Raw genomic sequence first — 14,959 nt, forward strand, 5'->3', positions numbered from 1 at the left:
GAGAGGACAGTGGAATGCACACCACAGTAGATGATAATCCACTCAGAGCTGATAATCCATCTACCCTTCCCTATTTCCCACTGTTTTCCCTCCCTCAAGCTTCAGCTCCTCAGATGACTAATTCAGGCATTAATGGAGTCTTTCAGTCAACTGAAAACATCTACAGCTGCTCCTGAATTCCCTATCTTGGCTCAGGTCTGTACATCCAAATACATCTCATGGTATAGTTAAACATTCAACGGATATTCTTGTATTGCAAGAATACTGACTCTTGAAAACATTACAGCCTATAATACACACTTGAGTTGAGAGCTGAAACCCATGTTGATTTAAGCTACCAAATGACACTTGTAATCATAAGGGCAAGTAAACAGCTTCGACAGCAGAGCAACTATGGTTTCTGTAGCACTGACTGAATGCTAAAAGAAAGGCATGGAAGCTTCCTTCAGAACTGAGACATCAATCAGTGAGTGCACCAGCCTTGCATTCGCTGATGCAATTTCCTTAATACAAGGCTCCTCAATACGTCCATTGATCCCTGTCAGCCATGAAACCAAATAAAACTGTCTGACACCAGATGTAGAGGAGAAAAAAAGTCCTCATGACAGAGTTGGCCGAAAGACTTTATAGAATGTGCCACACGGAATATGATGTTTTACCTTGCAGCTCGCAATCCTTTGCACTCCCGAACATCGGAGTGAAAAGTGGAACAATATTACATCATATGCCATTCCAGGCTTTTAATACACACCTGTTAATACATAAAGCCTACTTGTTGCAGTGTGTGCCTACATCCCTTCAGCTTCATCATGTGAAAACATTTTCTCTCTCCAAACATTACCATGTTTCTTTAAGAACAGGGAAGGGCCTAGTTCATGCGTTCAACTAAATGAATTCCCTGCTGCACTTAAGGCCTCCGAACCGCAACTCAGTGCAGAGCATGACCACAGCAACCACACGTTGATTTAAGGTCATTCAATTATCCTTCACCGTAACAGCTCTCAGTTACTTTAACCCTGCCTCCACAGACATCTCAGTTAAGACCTTGATGAGTAATATAAGCGATTACTTCATTACAGAAGAAGCCCTAATCAAAGTTTGGTTTAGGGGCACAACAGTTGACGCAGAAGCTGCCTGTGTGACATCATTCACAAGATCGCTGTCTTAAGTCATATAAATGTATACCCAGTGCACAGAAATTGAACTTTTCCATCCAACTGCCACTCCCAAATCAGTTTTCATCAGCCAAAATGATTATTCCAATTCCACTTGTTAATGATATTACCTGCCAAAATGGCGAGTAGACAAATGTAACAGCAACAGTCAATGTTCCCACCGGTGAATGCTGTTCATGTACATTTGCTAAATTTGACTTGGATCTCTCTGGCTCACCACTGAAGGACACAGAAAGCATTTGTCCTCCTGTTCTTGGCAGTGCTTGGAGACATAGACCAGGAGCAGCTTGCTATGACTAACTATGAACAGGGGTAATGGGGCATTACAATCACACCAGAAGCCTCATGCCTCAGATGCCTCAAGCAGCATTCATAAATCACAACATGAGCTAATCTAAAGTCTAGACTACTGGTCCAGACATAGTAAAGGACTTCTCAACTTCACATAAAAAAAAAAATCCAACAGGTAGTGCTAAAAACTGACCTAATCATTGACACTCTAATAGAGTTAGATCAATAATTAGATATCAAGGGAGAGCCAACATTCTTTTCTATTCAGAAATGTTCGCAAGGCAAGTCAGCGTTTGGGGCTATATAACATGCACCTGTAATGCCACAAGCTTTGAGAAATTATCCCCTCAGAAATAGCTGAGCGAGGAATAGGGGCTGCTAAAAACGCCACATAAAAGCTGGCATGGGGCTGAATTACGACCTGCAATGTGACGAGCCACACTGGGCTGCTGCTGGTTTGTTGGTTGGTTGGTTGGTGGGCCCCGGCCTTGGCCTGCCTCCATATGCTGTTGCCGTCAGGTGGCCCAGTATAAGGAATATTATATGGTGTGAGTGTGAGTGTGTGCGTGCATGAGTGAGAGAGTGAGGTTAGGTTTTGGTGAGATCGTTGCAGGTGGCACTTCTAACATCCCCTCGTTACTGCCACCTTCCAGCCCCACAGTTTTTTTTTTCTTTCTTTTTTTTTTTTTGCAGGCACCGATTTTAACTGGGATAACTGGTTTCACAGCCAGACCAATTGAAACTCTCAGTAGAGTCGCTGTGAAGTTAGCGGCCCCATACAGTGCCTTTCATTATGGATAAGTACAGCCTGATGCCTCTCAGCTGCATTTTAATTCACTGGGAGTGAAAGTTCATTTCAGAGGATTTTGGCTTTTCGGCTGACCAAATTATCTGACAACTTGGCTAGCATGGTGGTAGAGGAAACTCTTATATTATTTTTCAATAGTTATCTTAGTTTACTATCCTTACACGATTTAAATATATGCAAGTAAGTCTTAAATTTTACCATGTAGTCCTTCATGTCAGAGACAGTGGCATTATTCTTAACTATCTCAGTGTCTCAGTTGGTGCCTTCTAACCTAAGATCTAGCGACAGTGATCAAATGGCCCTAAGCTTACTGTTTAACAACAGCTAACACTAACTTTTAGTTATTTATTAGCCAACATGATACCTGGACACAATGTCAGAGTGTCAGTCCAGATAATCCACTATTATACAACCAAATTATACATTTCAGTTGGTTGGGCAGTTTCCAGCCTCCAAAGTTTATTCCCCAAATCTTTACACAGACACAACATGGGTTGCATTACATCATTTGAGGTCATTTTAACTAAGGCCAGGAGGTGCTAAGGTACCCTTACCAGGGCATTATAGGGAATGTTGGTAGAGAAGGTTGCATGAGCCACCCTTGCCTACTCCAACATGAAAACACTCATATTGCCAATTTTCCAGTGATTAAAAAGAAGAGATTGCTGTCAGAGGCTTCAGAGGCTTGTGGTGGGTAAACTTTTCAATTCATCAAAAATGCCAAATGGGAAACTACAAGGTCAGAGTCTGCGAGTGCTCTGGAGAAATTAACCTTTCTTAAAATTAAGTTATGCCTGAAAAGGGAGAAAAAGACATTTCAGTCTAATTGGATACATCCAAGGTCTCACACACAATACTAAATGCCCAGGAAGCCAAGACTGGCAGAGAGAAGATGTTAAAGCAGTGTACTTTCCCCATGAAAGCCCCATGCTGCCCACTGTGAGAGGCTGGAGCCTTTGTGGTGAGACTGAAGGAAACATGAGCTACAGTACACACTGTGAGCCAACTCATCAGGAGAGGTGCTGGGTCTTCACAAACGCCCAGTGCCTCTCCAAATCCCCCATGATCACCTGGCAGTCATATATATACGATTGCTTAAGCACGAGCTGGCTGCACAATGACAAACACAAGCGAGGGATTCAAAATGCGTGCATATGACATCACCCTCTATACTGTGCTCCTCCAAGCTACTCTTCTCTCCTGTCAGTCACCATTTACTTTTAATAGAGTCCAGAGGGGGACAAATCTAAAGCTACCTTTTATATTTGTAATGGAAAAGCTGATCCAAGACTCTGCATAACAAAACTACTGACTGACAAAGAAACTGAGACAGCTCTTTCTCTCAGACTACTCTCTTACTGGCATGCTCCTACACCTTCACTAAGGTCTCATGCTTTCCACTTTCTTTTTATATTTCCTTAAAACTTCAAAAGCTTGTGCAGCTCTGCTCAGTGTCCGCTCAGAGAACAGAACATCTTGGAAAGGGGTGTTGTTGGAGTTACATCAGCGCTGAGCAGCAGTCCCAAAACAAACATCAATACAGTCAAATTAAATGCTACCACCTGGTGGAGTGCATCTTTTGGCTTCCTTCAATGTGTCACTCACATTTAGGAGAGGAACCGTCTGTCTGACTGTGCATCTGTCAGCCATTGTTCAAACACACTGAGAATTAAGTCAGCTCAAAGTTAAAATGTGCACTTAGTCTTTCATCTCACTGTCCACCCAGGACCTTTTCCAGTTTTTAAACTCACTCACCAAAATTGTACCTAACCATAGCAGATGACATCAGCACAAAAGGAAACAAATGTAGAGACCAATATTCACTTGTTAGCATTGCTGATTGTGAACCAGCCCTTTCTGATACGCTCTTCTATTTCTTCTCTGTCAAACCTGTTCATCATCATTCTTCCAGGAGCAAACTGTCAGGCTGTGTTAATAAGATTTTGACTGTAGCAACACACAGGTCAGAAAACAAGACAGTCATAGCTCCAGTTTAGACAGAGAGGGTCAAATGCAAGTCACATCAAGCCTGAACTGGCAGGTTCAGAACTCATAACCCCGCGCAATACACCCTGTCCCATTATGATCGACAGGAAAGAGTCTGACAGGGAAACAAACCGGCAACTGTTAGAAAATGCTAGAAGTGCTTCTAACCTGTCCAGGTGTCGGAAACATTTAGAGGAATGAGGAAAAATAGATGGAGTGGAAATAATCCTGTTAAGGCCAGTACAATTATCTTGGGTATTGCATGTTGACATGTTTTGAGGTATGACTGCAATACCATCACAAAGTCTAACATCTATTCAAATAAGACGAAGATAAGGACTGCAAGTGCACACTGTTACTGGACATATATATACTGTATTCCATCAAAGGGTTGATACGACAAAGAATAACAGAGTATTTTCTTAATGTGTCAAGAGACTCTGTGAGAGGTTGCCAGTGTTATTTCTCAGGCAGGTCTGGGCTGAAAGAAAAGCCATGGGGGAGCATTGATCTAGGAGCCTCTCTGGAGATGAGAAACATCTAGTGATTGTCAGAGAGAAAAATAACATCCGTTTTACATCTGATTCCACTATTTGAGGCAGGCAAGGCAGAAAGGGGGGGAGCTGGAGATCAAACAAGCAGCTAGGAGTCTCTTATTGGGAGCAGAAAAGCACAGGGAATCAGGTTCTGTCTACAGACACACTCACACACCACAATGAATGAGGGCCTTGTGTGTCCCTATGTGGTCAGTTAACCACTGTACAGTAGATACAATGTTTGCCTGGAGAAGAAGTCAGGAAAAGTCAAAACCATCTGCAGCTCCTTGACATGTTTAAATCTAAACTAATGGGGGGGAAACGATTCCCAAGCTAGTCTCACACAGGTTTCCTGCTTTAACAAGCACTCTGACTGCAAGGTGTGAGAGAGAGGGCCCAAGGTGTGCGTGTGTGTGTGTGTGTGTGCGCATGTGCTTGTGTTACTCTAGCAGTAAAAAGAAAAAGATGCATACATTGTTTGTGTTGTAGACTGATAATAAACTGAATATCTAATATACTGTACATAGATATGATACAATGCTGTCTCAGTGGGATGAGCGTAGATGAAAGACAGGACGTAATCTAGGGCCGAACAAAGCATATTGCATAAGCATACTGCAATTATTGTGAGGTGATTTTTGCTGGGGTCTGTGCCAAACAAGCATGTTCAGTTGTAAATGAAAAAAATGTTTTGTAGATCGGGGCATCTCTGTAGCACGACAATGTTTATTTTCTAATGGTATGTTGTCACACAATTTACATTAATCAAAAATGTGCAGCTCCTGTGATTTGGATATTACACGTGACCATACTGCAATTTCAACTCCACTTTATCCATCTTCCAACGTTTCTGTCTCATCCCTCTTCCATGCAGTCCATTTACACTGTTTCCCATCATCATCTCTTCCTCTCAACACATCTTCCACCCTCTCTTATATTCTCTTTCCTCCATTCTGTCTTCAGTGATGCTGTCTGCACAAAATTAAACACTGGGCTGTTGACAAGTGCAGTGTCTTTCCCTTTCCATTTCTCCTTGTTCTCTTCCATTTCCTTTGAATTTTGATAGCTTCAACATTTAAAGACTCTCAATCAATTTCTTGGTTACCTCTCTCAAATCCTACATTTGTCCAACTGTTCCACCTCTGAACATTAAGTCCTCTCCTTCTTGTCCTCTCTTCACCTCTCAAGGGGACATCCCAAATGAGTCATTCACTGTCTGGTACAAAGACTGGGATATAGCAAATTTGTGTTTTCATCCCTTTACACAGCGTTGTCTTAGATTCCTATCCTTTGTTTTCCAAAGTGTTTTCCAAACTGACCGCGGGAGAAGTGGTTCATCCATCACTTTAAATACATTTTGATGCACTGCCAGCAGAAGGCTGCAGTCCTCTTAATAAAATAGAATACATGCGCCTATGAGCACAAACTCACACACATAGACAAACACACTGTATACAGACAGACAAACACAGATATAAAAATTCAAAAATACAAATATACATAGGAGGTGCACCCTCAAGCCTTTCCAGAATCAGCCTGATGTCACTCTGGTAGGCATCTTTACTGAGTGACTGAGGGTGATTATTACCTATAATGCCACACACAGGTGCTTGTAGAATGTAAAACATCTGTCCAGTTATTGTAGTTTTGTAGCTTAACCATCACACAACTTCTATGCATATATTGACCTTAATCATCATGTGCAGTGAGTAAAAATCTCAATAAAAATTTTAAATTGTACAATGCCTGAACTGGATCTCTCAAAATGGGTACAGCAGTACGGTGTTCAGCCTGTAGGGATTTTCTGCACTATTTATAAGCAACTTGACATTGGTACTGCAGACTGAAATCATTTTTGGAGGTCTTCTCAGCATGCGTCTGGAGCACAGGAAGATTCACAGATGTTTACATGAACCAAACATCCTTAAATAATTTCCTCTGGAAGATCAGAATAATGTTTTCTGTTGTATCAGCCCAAGAGCAGCAATTGCAGAAAAACTAAATATTTGGAGACAATCATTAGAAACCTTTAGTGTTGGGTCAGTCAATCAAACATGAACACAAAAAATAAATAGATAAAAGATAAACTGACATTCATCAGCTTAATTTCAATGGACATCACTTCAACCCCAAAGATTTTAAAAGGCAATATGATGAGGATCCATTTACCTTTAAAAATCAACCGCAGTTATCAATTTACATCTAATAATCTAAGTTCACAAAGGAAACTCGTCCTGCCTCTGGGATCACTCAAATTTACATTCATTTTGGAAAATTTTGGAAACTCACCAGTATGCAGGCATCTGGATTTGCTTCCCATAGAGGGCAGTGCTAAAGGACGGAATGATGGGGATGAGAGGCAGGAAACCCCCTGTACTTTCCTGGCATGTCAAACCTGCCTGGAACCCAAACACCTGGGGTAAGGGAGGGAAAAAAAAGAGAAAAAGTAAGAAAGTGTATGAGAGATGGGAGGCACCGTTAAGAGATATCCATGCCACATGCCACACAATCAGCCACACACTATACTGCAACGTCAACATTTGCATACTCCATGAAGTGAGCCTAGTGGATGAAGCCCTGTTTAATATTGGAGGTAGTGTATGATGGCTGGGCCCAGCTGTTCAACATGCAGCTGCTATATGCGCACAGAGCAGGACTTATTGAATTCCCGCAAGCAAAGCTCCACCAAACCACATTGCAACGCAGATGGACCAAGAGCAGAGAGACGAAAGCTTGGATAAAACTAGAATGATAATTAACTGTCTTTTCCTATTACAAACAAGAGTAGTATATCAAGTTGGATTGTGTGACTGTCAGATACAGATACAGAACATAATAAAACCAGCTATTGAAATGTAAGTTTTGGACCATACAGCAACTTCTAGGAGACCAGATTCAAAATTCTGTTCTCCTTCAGAGGCCTGAAGCAACTACTGAAGTTTCTAATTATCTATTTACTTCTGTGACCTCCTTGTCAAGCAAACAGGCTGACTTTGAGTTCTTGTCTACAACCATGGAAAAGTGAGGCAATAGCTAACCACTACCTTCAAGACAGACACCTTAGCTTTGACTGCCAGTGTCAATAAAACACAGCTTAAGATAAGCCTTGGTTTATACCCGTTTCAAATCACTTCCTCAAGTGGGTGAATTGCATCCAGAATGACCTCCACCCTGTCATGATCCCTGTGCCAAAATCCAGAGGTAGAATTAGTACCTTGGCAGATAGAGATACTGACTGGCTGATTGGTCAGAATGATCCTTGGCCACTGACCAGTTGACTGCTAACCCTGCAGTGACCCTGTGATAAGGACTACCAGCATGATGTCCAGCAAACATCCTGCCTTAAAAAAACATAACCAGGCCATACCAGGCCAGACTGGGCCACCCCAGATTGTTCCATATCTGTTATCCAGGCTAAAAGGTGAATAAGATGAGTTTTCTGAAGCTTACATAGTTTTAAACATACTTCATGGGGCCATCAAGGAAATTAGAATACACCTCATTCTTTATAGTTTATTCATAGCTCAATTTGAAATGAAACGTGGGAGTCAAAAATGTATTTACTGCAGTCATCCGATATTCAATCAACTAATAAACGCAAACAATTTGCATAACAGCTATGTATACAAAACACATACGCTTTCTTGAAGAAATTTATAACTGGCTATCTATACATTATAGACATAGCTTTACAATTTTTACATCAACAACAAATGGAATGAGTAGTATGTAGAAATAAATATTTTCGCAGCTGAGTACTCAGAATTTTCAGAACCGTATCACTAGTGTCTCCACATCCCCCTGAGCAACAGCTAAAATGTTCAAATATCACAAATCTATATACTAAATAAGTGCTTAAAAAATGGTCTGATCAAACTAAACAATCTGTTAACTTATGGGTGGCCAAGAATCTTGTCCTGTGATTATAAATGTGTTCTCTGAAGAGCCAGTGTATTTTGTCTTAATCCCCACTTAGATGTGTCACTGTAACAGTGAGCTTTGAGCTTCAAACTACCAGTCAAAACTATACAATCAATGCAGTAACAGGGGAATGCCACAGCTGCACAATACAAGCCTGTAGGATTCTATCAATCTTGCTAGGAGAAAAAAGTCATGAAGAAGACCAGAGTTGGACTGGGGCTCATCAGGAAGCTTAGTGCTGAGATTTTTATGACCAGGTGAAAAGGTCATTAAAAGGGTCATTAAGGTTATTTCAGAGTAAAGACAAAGCTGTGGCCATGCGGTTGACCTGGCTGACTTCAGTCTATGTGTATAGAAAACTGTATTCTTAACTACAAAAATTAGTAGATGTGTCACCTTGAAAGATGAAAGATAAAGAGACATAGGTAAAACAAAGTGAAATTAACAAAATAAAGACACATACAAACCTTTATTAATCAAAAATACTAAAGGAGGGGGAAAATATTACAGGAACAGAATTAGCTTTCCAGGTGATTTCCATTAGTTTTGTTTTCCCTCTACCGTAAGTTTTCACCGTATATTATCAAATACCTGGTATAGGTTCTCATCTCTTTTTGATTTATTCATCATATATTCATTCATTAATAATCCATAACTGCTTATTGGTTACACAGTCATGCGTTAGTTCGTAGCCAATCCTAGCTGACATTGAGTGAGTGGTGGCGTACACCCTGGAAGTCACCCGGACAGACAATTTAGAGTGACCAATGAAACTAACCTTTGTGTTTTTGGACTGTAGGAGGAAGCCACAGTACCCGAACAGAACCCACGACACAGGGAGAACATGCAAACTCTGCAGAAAAAGGCCCTGCCCCAGCAGGGTTTCAAACCTAGGGCCAATTTGCTGTGAGGCAACAGTGCTAACCACTGCACCATCTTGCTGCCCTATCTGTCTTTAACTGCAAATAACTGTTTTTGATGAGGGAGTCAATTCTGCAAATGTGAAACAAACCTAAAATATACAGGTTTATACTGCAATCTACATTGTCTGATTTTCTGAATGGTTTCTCTTAGTAGAGACTGACATTTCAACAATTTAGTATATTGTAGAACAGATGTCTATTTGGAAAAGTCAGGTGTAGATGTAAGATACACCTCTTAACTAGAAAACAACTCTTTTAACAGCAGAATCGTGAACAATGAAATTGTTAGTGTTGTTGACTGTATGTCCCAATGTTCTGTCTGCTGAAAGGACAGCTTGAGTACAATATTGTTGTGCTCACCTTAAGGTAGAAGTGTGCATAACAGTGATGCAACAGGTTGTCAGATGGTTGGCTGAGACTGCTGACAGCCCTGACTAGCTCTGGAGCATACATGGGCACAGAGTGTTCAACATTCACCCTTTCCACCTGGAACTGCACAGCAGGTAGAGGGCGTAGCGGCTGAAACACTGGTATGTTGACCAGGCCTGGTGCCGTCTGGCAAGTTGAAGATATAAAAGGGGGTGAAGGAAAACAAGTGAGAATTCATATCCATATGTACATATTCAAATATCCTATTTTTACAGTCCATAGTCAAGTTGTCCATATCAGTCTCCCTCGTACAGCTGTAGGTTCACTATTTGATGATTTGTTACATTGAATTAAATCTAAATTTGTGGCTTAAATTATGTATGTATTGTCTATGTATGTGAATAATGGCTGGATTACATGTTCAAATTGAATTTTTAATTATTTTTATTGTATTGTCACAATGTAGTCAGAAAAATAATAATAATATAATAATAAATAATGATAAAATGATACTAAAAAATAATACTAAACTAAACCAGTCATAAAATACAGTGAAATCTGATTTTTCCCTTTTAGCAGAAGAATGCCAAATGTATTCATCCTCTTTTAGATGACTGAAATATTCATATATTTATGAGAACCTTTTAGCAAGATATTTAACTGTTTAAATTGGTAATAAGCACCTATTACAATTTGTTCTGTATGAGTATCTTTTGAATAAGTGATTAAGTTATCTATCAATTTGATGCCTGTTCGGACAAGCGTACAGAAGATTCCATATCAGTGTCTACTGTAAGTCACTAGAAGTGTCTGATCATCATGTGTGCATATAATCCTTTCTCCCTTCCTTTCTGCATACTAGATTTTCAGATTGTACATGTACGTAAATCAGTCACCCATGACATATTAATGGTCCTGAAAAAAAGAGATTCTCGAGGAAGATAAGAACATACACAGAGGGACATCTGCAGAATAAAGTAGGTTTGTAAGCACTACCTTGTGTCCCATGATAACAGGCATTAGTGTGTGGAGGAGGTTGAATTCTGCCATGGAGACAGTGACTGAGACTTGGAGCAGAGTGATGCACGTAAGTCTGGTTGGGATGAATTCCTCTAAACTTGATAGCTCTTCAGGAGTAGCTGGACCATGGCTCTCCTCAGCCATTTCTACAGAGACAGTGACACAACAGACAGAATCATGTTAGCCTTGGAACAAATACTGAAACATATTTCAGAGGTGCAGTAAAGGGATGAAAGATGAAATATATTAATACAAATACAACTGATTTCCCTATGTTTTACATAGAGTCTAACCTCAAGTACGTGACCTGTGGTGCATTATTTGAAATAAAGTAGAGTGGAAAAAAGGCCAAACCATTTGGATTTGAGGACTTCCAGTGAGAGAAGTTAGCTATAAAGCACACCAGTTTATTTGAGTGGGTGCCTCTCCTCTGCGCCTGCAGCATTAATACAATAAAAAGTATTTTCCCACAAAAACCACCACCTCATACACTAAATAAAATAAACATCACTATAAAAATACTGGCATCTCCAAGCAATATTCATTACAGTGGCTGTTTCCCAGTAGCTTTGTTTTTGAACTGTCATAAAACCACTCATTCAATCAATAACCAGAAACATCCGGAGAGGCAGAAAATGAAGTGAACCAAGTAAACATAAAATGGAGGCGAGTAAGGTCAGTGCTCACCAAAAGAATGGAGTGACCAGAGCACTGAACCACTAAACCATGTCCGGGGCCTGAGGTGGACCAAAACCTGAGACCTTTGTTACTGAGCAGCCTTGGCTCTAGTCCCAGGACATGGGTATTTTTCAGTTCAGTAAAAGTTCTGTTGGGCTACAATCCCAGCTCCAAGGTGGGCTCACAACCTGATCCCAAAGCTGTTTGCTCTCTGGCCTACCGCTGCAGTCCGCATCAGGTTCATCTGGCACTGCCATGTCCAATCTAATCATGACATGCCAGGGCTCAAGTCAACATCCACAGTCAACGTTTAAATTACTAAAAACATGCAGCTCACATGGTTCACAGAGGCTTGATAATGAACACTGAAACACTAAGTATTCAAATCACACAGAAAAGGTAACAATTAGATAAGAAAGAACAAGTGCACATGCCAACATACACACAATTATTACTACAAACCCTGCACTGTATTTTCCTGCTCCACGTAACAAGTCCAACTCTTCTTACTTTGTCCCTAATAGTGTTCTTAAGCAGTTTATTAAAAAAAAAACATTCACACAAATGGACATTTTGTACCTATTTTGCAAGTTGGAGCCTCAGACTCTAAACAGTGTAATATCTTATAAATAACACAGACACCAGCCAGTTTGGCTGTTTTGGGGAGGAAAGTGGTACTTCCTGAGCTGTTGAAAAGTACTGTATACTGACTGTATAATGTCTTTGAGCTCCTGACTTCTATCTCTGTCTTAGTAAGCATATCCCATAAAACCAAGGCTGGAGTATAGAGCATCTGCATCTATTTATGTTTTTGTCACCAAAAACATAGACAGACCAGACAAAACCTGAACTGTCCCAAAACACAGAACTAAGAACATCTGTCTTTTACACTGCAAAGTCAAACTCAGTTGATATACATGCAAACATTGCTGAAACTACCAAGATTTATATTGAAGACCTCATCCAACAAAAATGCTGTTTTTGTAACCCATCGGCGATATGGCCTTAAAATTTAATCTCAAATTTTTTCCTCACCAAACTCGATTTACAGTTTTAATCTATTTTTCTTTTCCTTCTCAAAAAGAAATTATTAAAAGTATTGCTTTTAATTAATTGCTCTTATTGTAAACAAAATGGCCCTGCCATTGTAAACAGCACACCTTAAAACTCACTTGAAACAATAAATAAAAGTGCCCTTTTGATATCAAGCTTTTGTAAACATAAATTTAACATGTCAGCCTGCATGCTTTTACAAAAACAGATCAATATCCCCATTTGGATTGAAGCGTGAACATAACTTTCATTAAACAAATGTTTTCATTTTAATATTTTTTGGCCCTTTAGGCTTTTTTGGCATTGAAGTCTACTACCTCTGGTAGGCATGAGGCATGCCCTGTTGTGGCTTTGTAGCATATACCTATGGTCGAAGGTATTCAGCATGTGAATGAACCCCAGCTTTTCCACTGAATATTTGGGTACCATATCGTTCGTGATATGCAACCTGACGGACCCTTTCTCACCATACAGGACACAATAATAATGATTTCACTGATGTTGGCTGCTTTTTAGCTGGTGTATGTGGTCTTGTATATTTACATTTAGGATATTTATCAGGTGTTTTTGTCCAAAGCTGCTTACAGTAATTCATACATACATTCATACACTTATGGTGGTGGCTGGTGCCGATCAGCACATTAGGAGCACTTTGGGGTTCAGTATCCTGCCCAAAGACACTTGCAGACCAGAGGAATCTAGACCTGAGCCACAGCCACTGCTGTGCACTACATCTCGTAGTGAACAACATTCGTCCCACTCGGCTGCATGCTTCTGTTTGAGATGCTTAAATAAATTGGTTCTGATGCTACCTTAAGTTGCCTTACGAGGTAGGTAATCTGGATTCCTGGCAACTCTGTTGTCATAAAATCATCCGGTGATAAGCACTACCTCAGGCAGTCAGGAAGGGTGAAATAGAACAGTAATCTATATCACCACGATGACTGCAAGCATCTCAGTCAAATCGATGAGCCACTTAAAGACTCTGTTGGAATAATTACACAGAGGACACCGGTAGTTATACCTGGTCGGGGTCATCCAAGGTCACACATGATTTTGTTGATATAAATACACAACCTGCGCCTGCGCAAGACAGAATATATCAAGTCCCACGCACTGCCTCTGGCAGTCATCCTGGGTCCACAAAATCATGGTTACACCTGTAACCCTGTTTTTCAGTAGCAAAGTTCAAAATGGGGAAATGGCAAACCTTTGTGTGTTACCAAAACAGTCTTAAAATCCAAAAGCCAAACTTCCAGAGTAAACTCATGCTTTCAGCTTTGAAGCTGCATGCGAAAAGTGGAGAGGCAGTGAAGATAAAGGCCGGCACTATTTAGATAAATGCATATTACATGAAGGCAAATATGTATTTTTACATCTAAGCTAGTGTAAAGGCATAAAGGTACTGGTTTATGGAAGAAACATATTGTAATCATCTAATTTGATGAACGGACATGACAACTTTAAAATCAGCTTTCTCAGAACAAGGACATATCGTTGTTGATAATTAATAATAGCATAGAAATAAAACAAATACTAGTACTGGTATTGCTAGGAGAGGAGAGGAGAGGAGAGGAGAGGAGAGGAGAGGAGAGGAGAGGAGAGGAGAGGAGAGGAGAGGAGAGGAGAGGAGAGGAGCCCTCGTTTCAGGGGTCATAACTATACTGACCCGTCTCCGGTAAATGCCAAAGAGAACAGATACATATAGAAACAGGAAGGAACACACTGACCTACCCAGCTTTAGTCAAAAGCTCTATAGTAATTACCCCATCATCTATTATCTATCGCAGATGCTGAATCAACCGAAACCTACGGATGTTATTGTTTCGCAAAAATGAGAGTTATTGCTACAGATATTACACACAGACACACATTCCACGTTCTTTCACAACATCCCAAGGATGAGCTCATCAATAGCTGTGCAGCGACGATCGCTAACAAAGGTGTTTGGTTTATCCTCCCTTATGTGGTCCAAAAGGTCACTACTTTCATGTACAGCTGTGTGTTGAAAGATGGGTTGTGCAAGGAAATAACAATGTGATGAGGATACTGTAAAGTGCAGATTGTTGCAGTTCAGAAGAGAAGAGAAGAGAAGAGAAGAGAAGAGAAGAGAAGAGAAGAGAAGAGAAGAGAAGAGAAGAGAAGAGAAGAGAAGAGAAGAGAAGAGAAGAGAAGAAACAAGTGTAACATTTGGTGAGC

At 40.4% G+C, this 14,959-nt stretch overlaps 1 protein-coding gene across 5 annotated transcripts in view; it reads right to left on the bottom strand.

The window, feature by feature from the left end:
• The window catches only part of LOC119005768 (vacuolar protein sorting-associated protein 13B-like), a 324,995-nt gene that overhangs the window by 259,509 nt on the left and 50,527 nt on the right, over window positions 1–14,959 (bottom strand). For all 5 annotated transcript variants that reach the window (XR_005070578.1, XM_037073678.1, XM_037073679.1 and 2 more), the window contains exons 14-16: window positions 11,006–11,175; window positions 10,001–10,195; window positions 7,086–7,210 (exon numbers count right to left, since the gene is read on the bottom strand). Coding sequence is in view for 4 of the 5 variants with exons in the window: in XM_037073678.1 (XP_036929573.1) it covers window positions 7,086–7,210; window positions 10,001–10,195; window positions 11,006–11,175 (490 nt within the window). In the remaining variant the exon portion in view is untranslated. The remainder of the gene's footprint in view (window positions 1–7,085; window positions 7,211–10,000; window positions 10,196–11,005; window positions 11,176–14,959) is intronic.

This window comes from Acanthopagrus latus, chromosome 17 (genome assembly GCF_904848185.1).
Source record: "Acanthopagrus latus isolate v.2019 chromosome 17, fAcaLat1.1, whole genome shotgun sequence".
Classification (NCBI taxonomy): Eukaryota; Metazoa; Chordata; class Actinopteri; order Spariformes; family Sparidae; genus Acanthopagrus; species Acanthopagrus latus.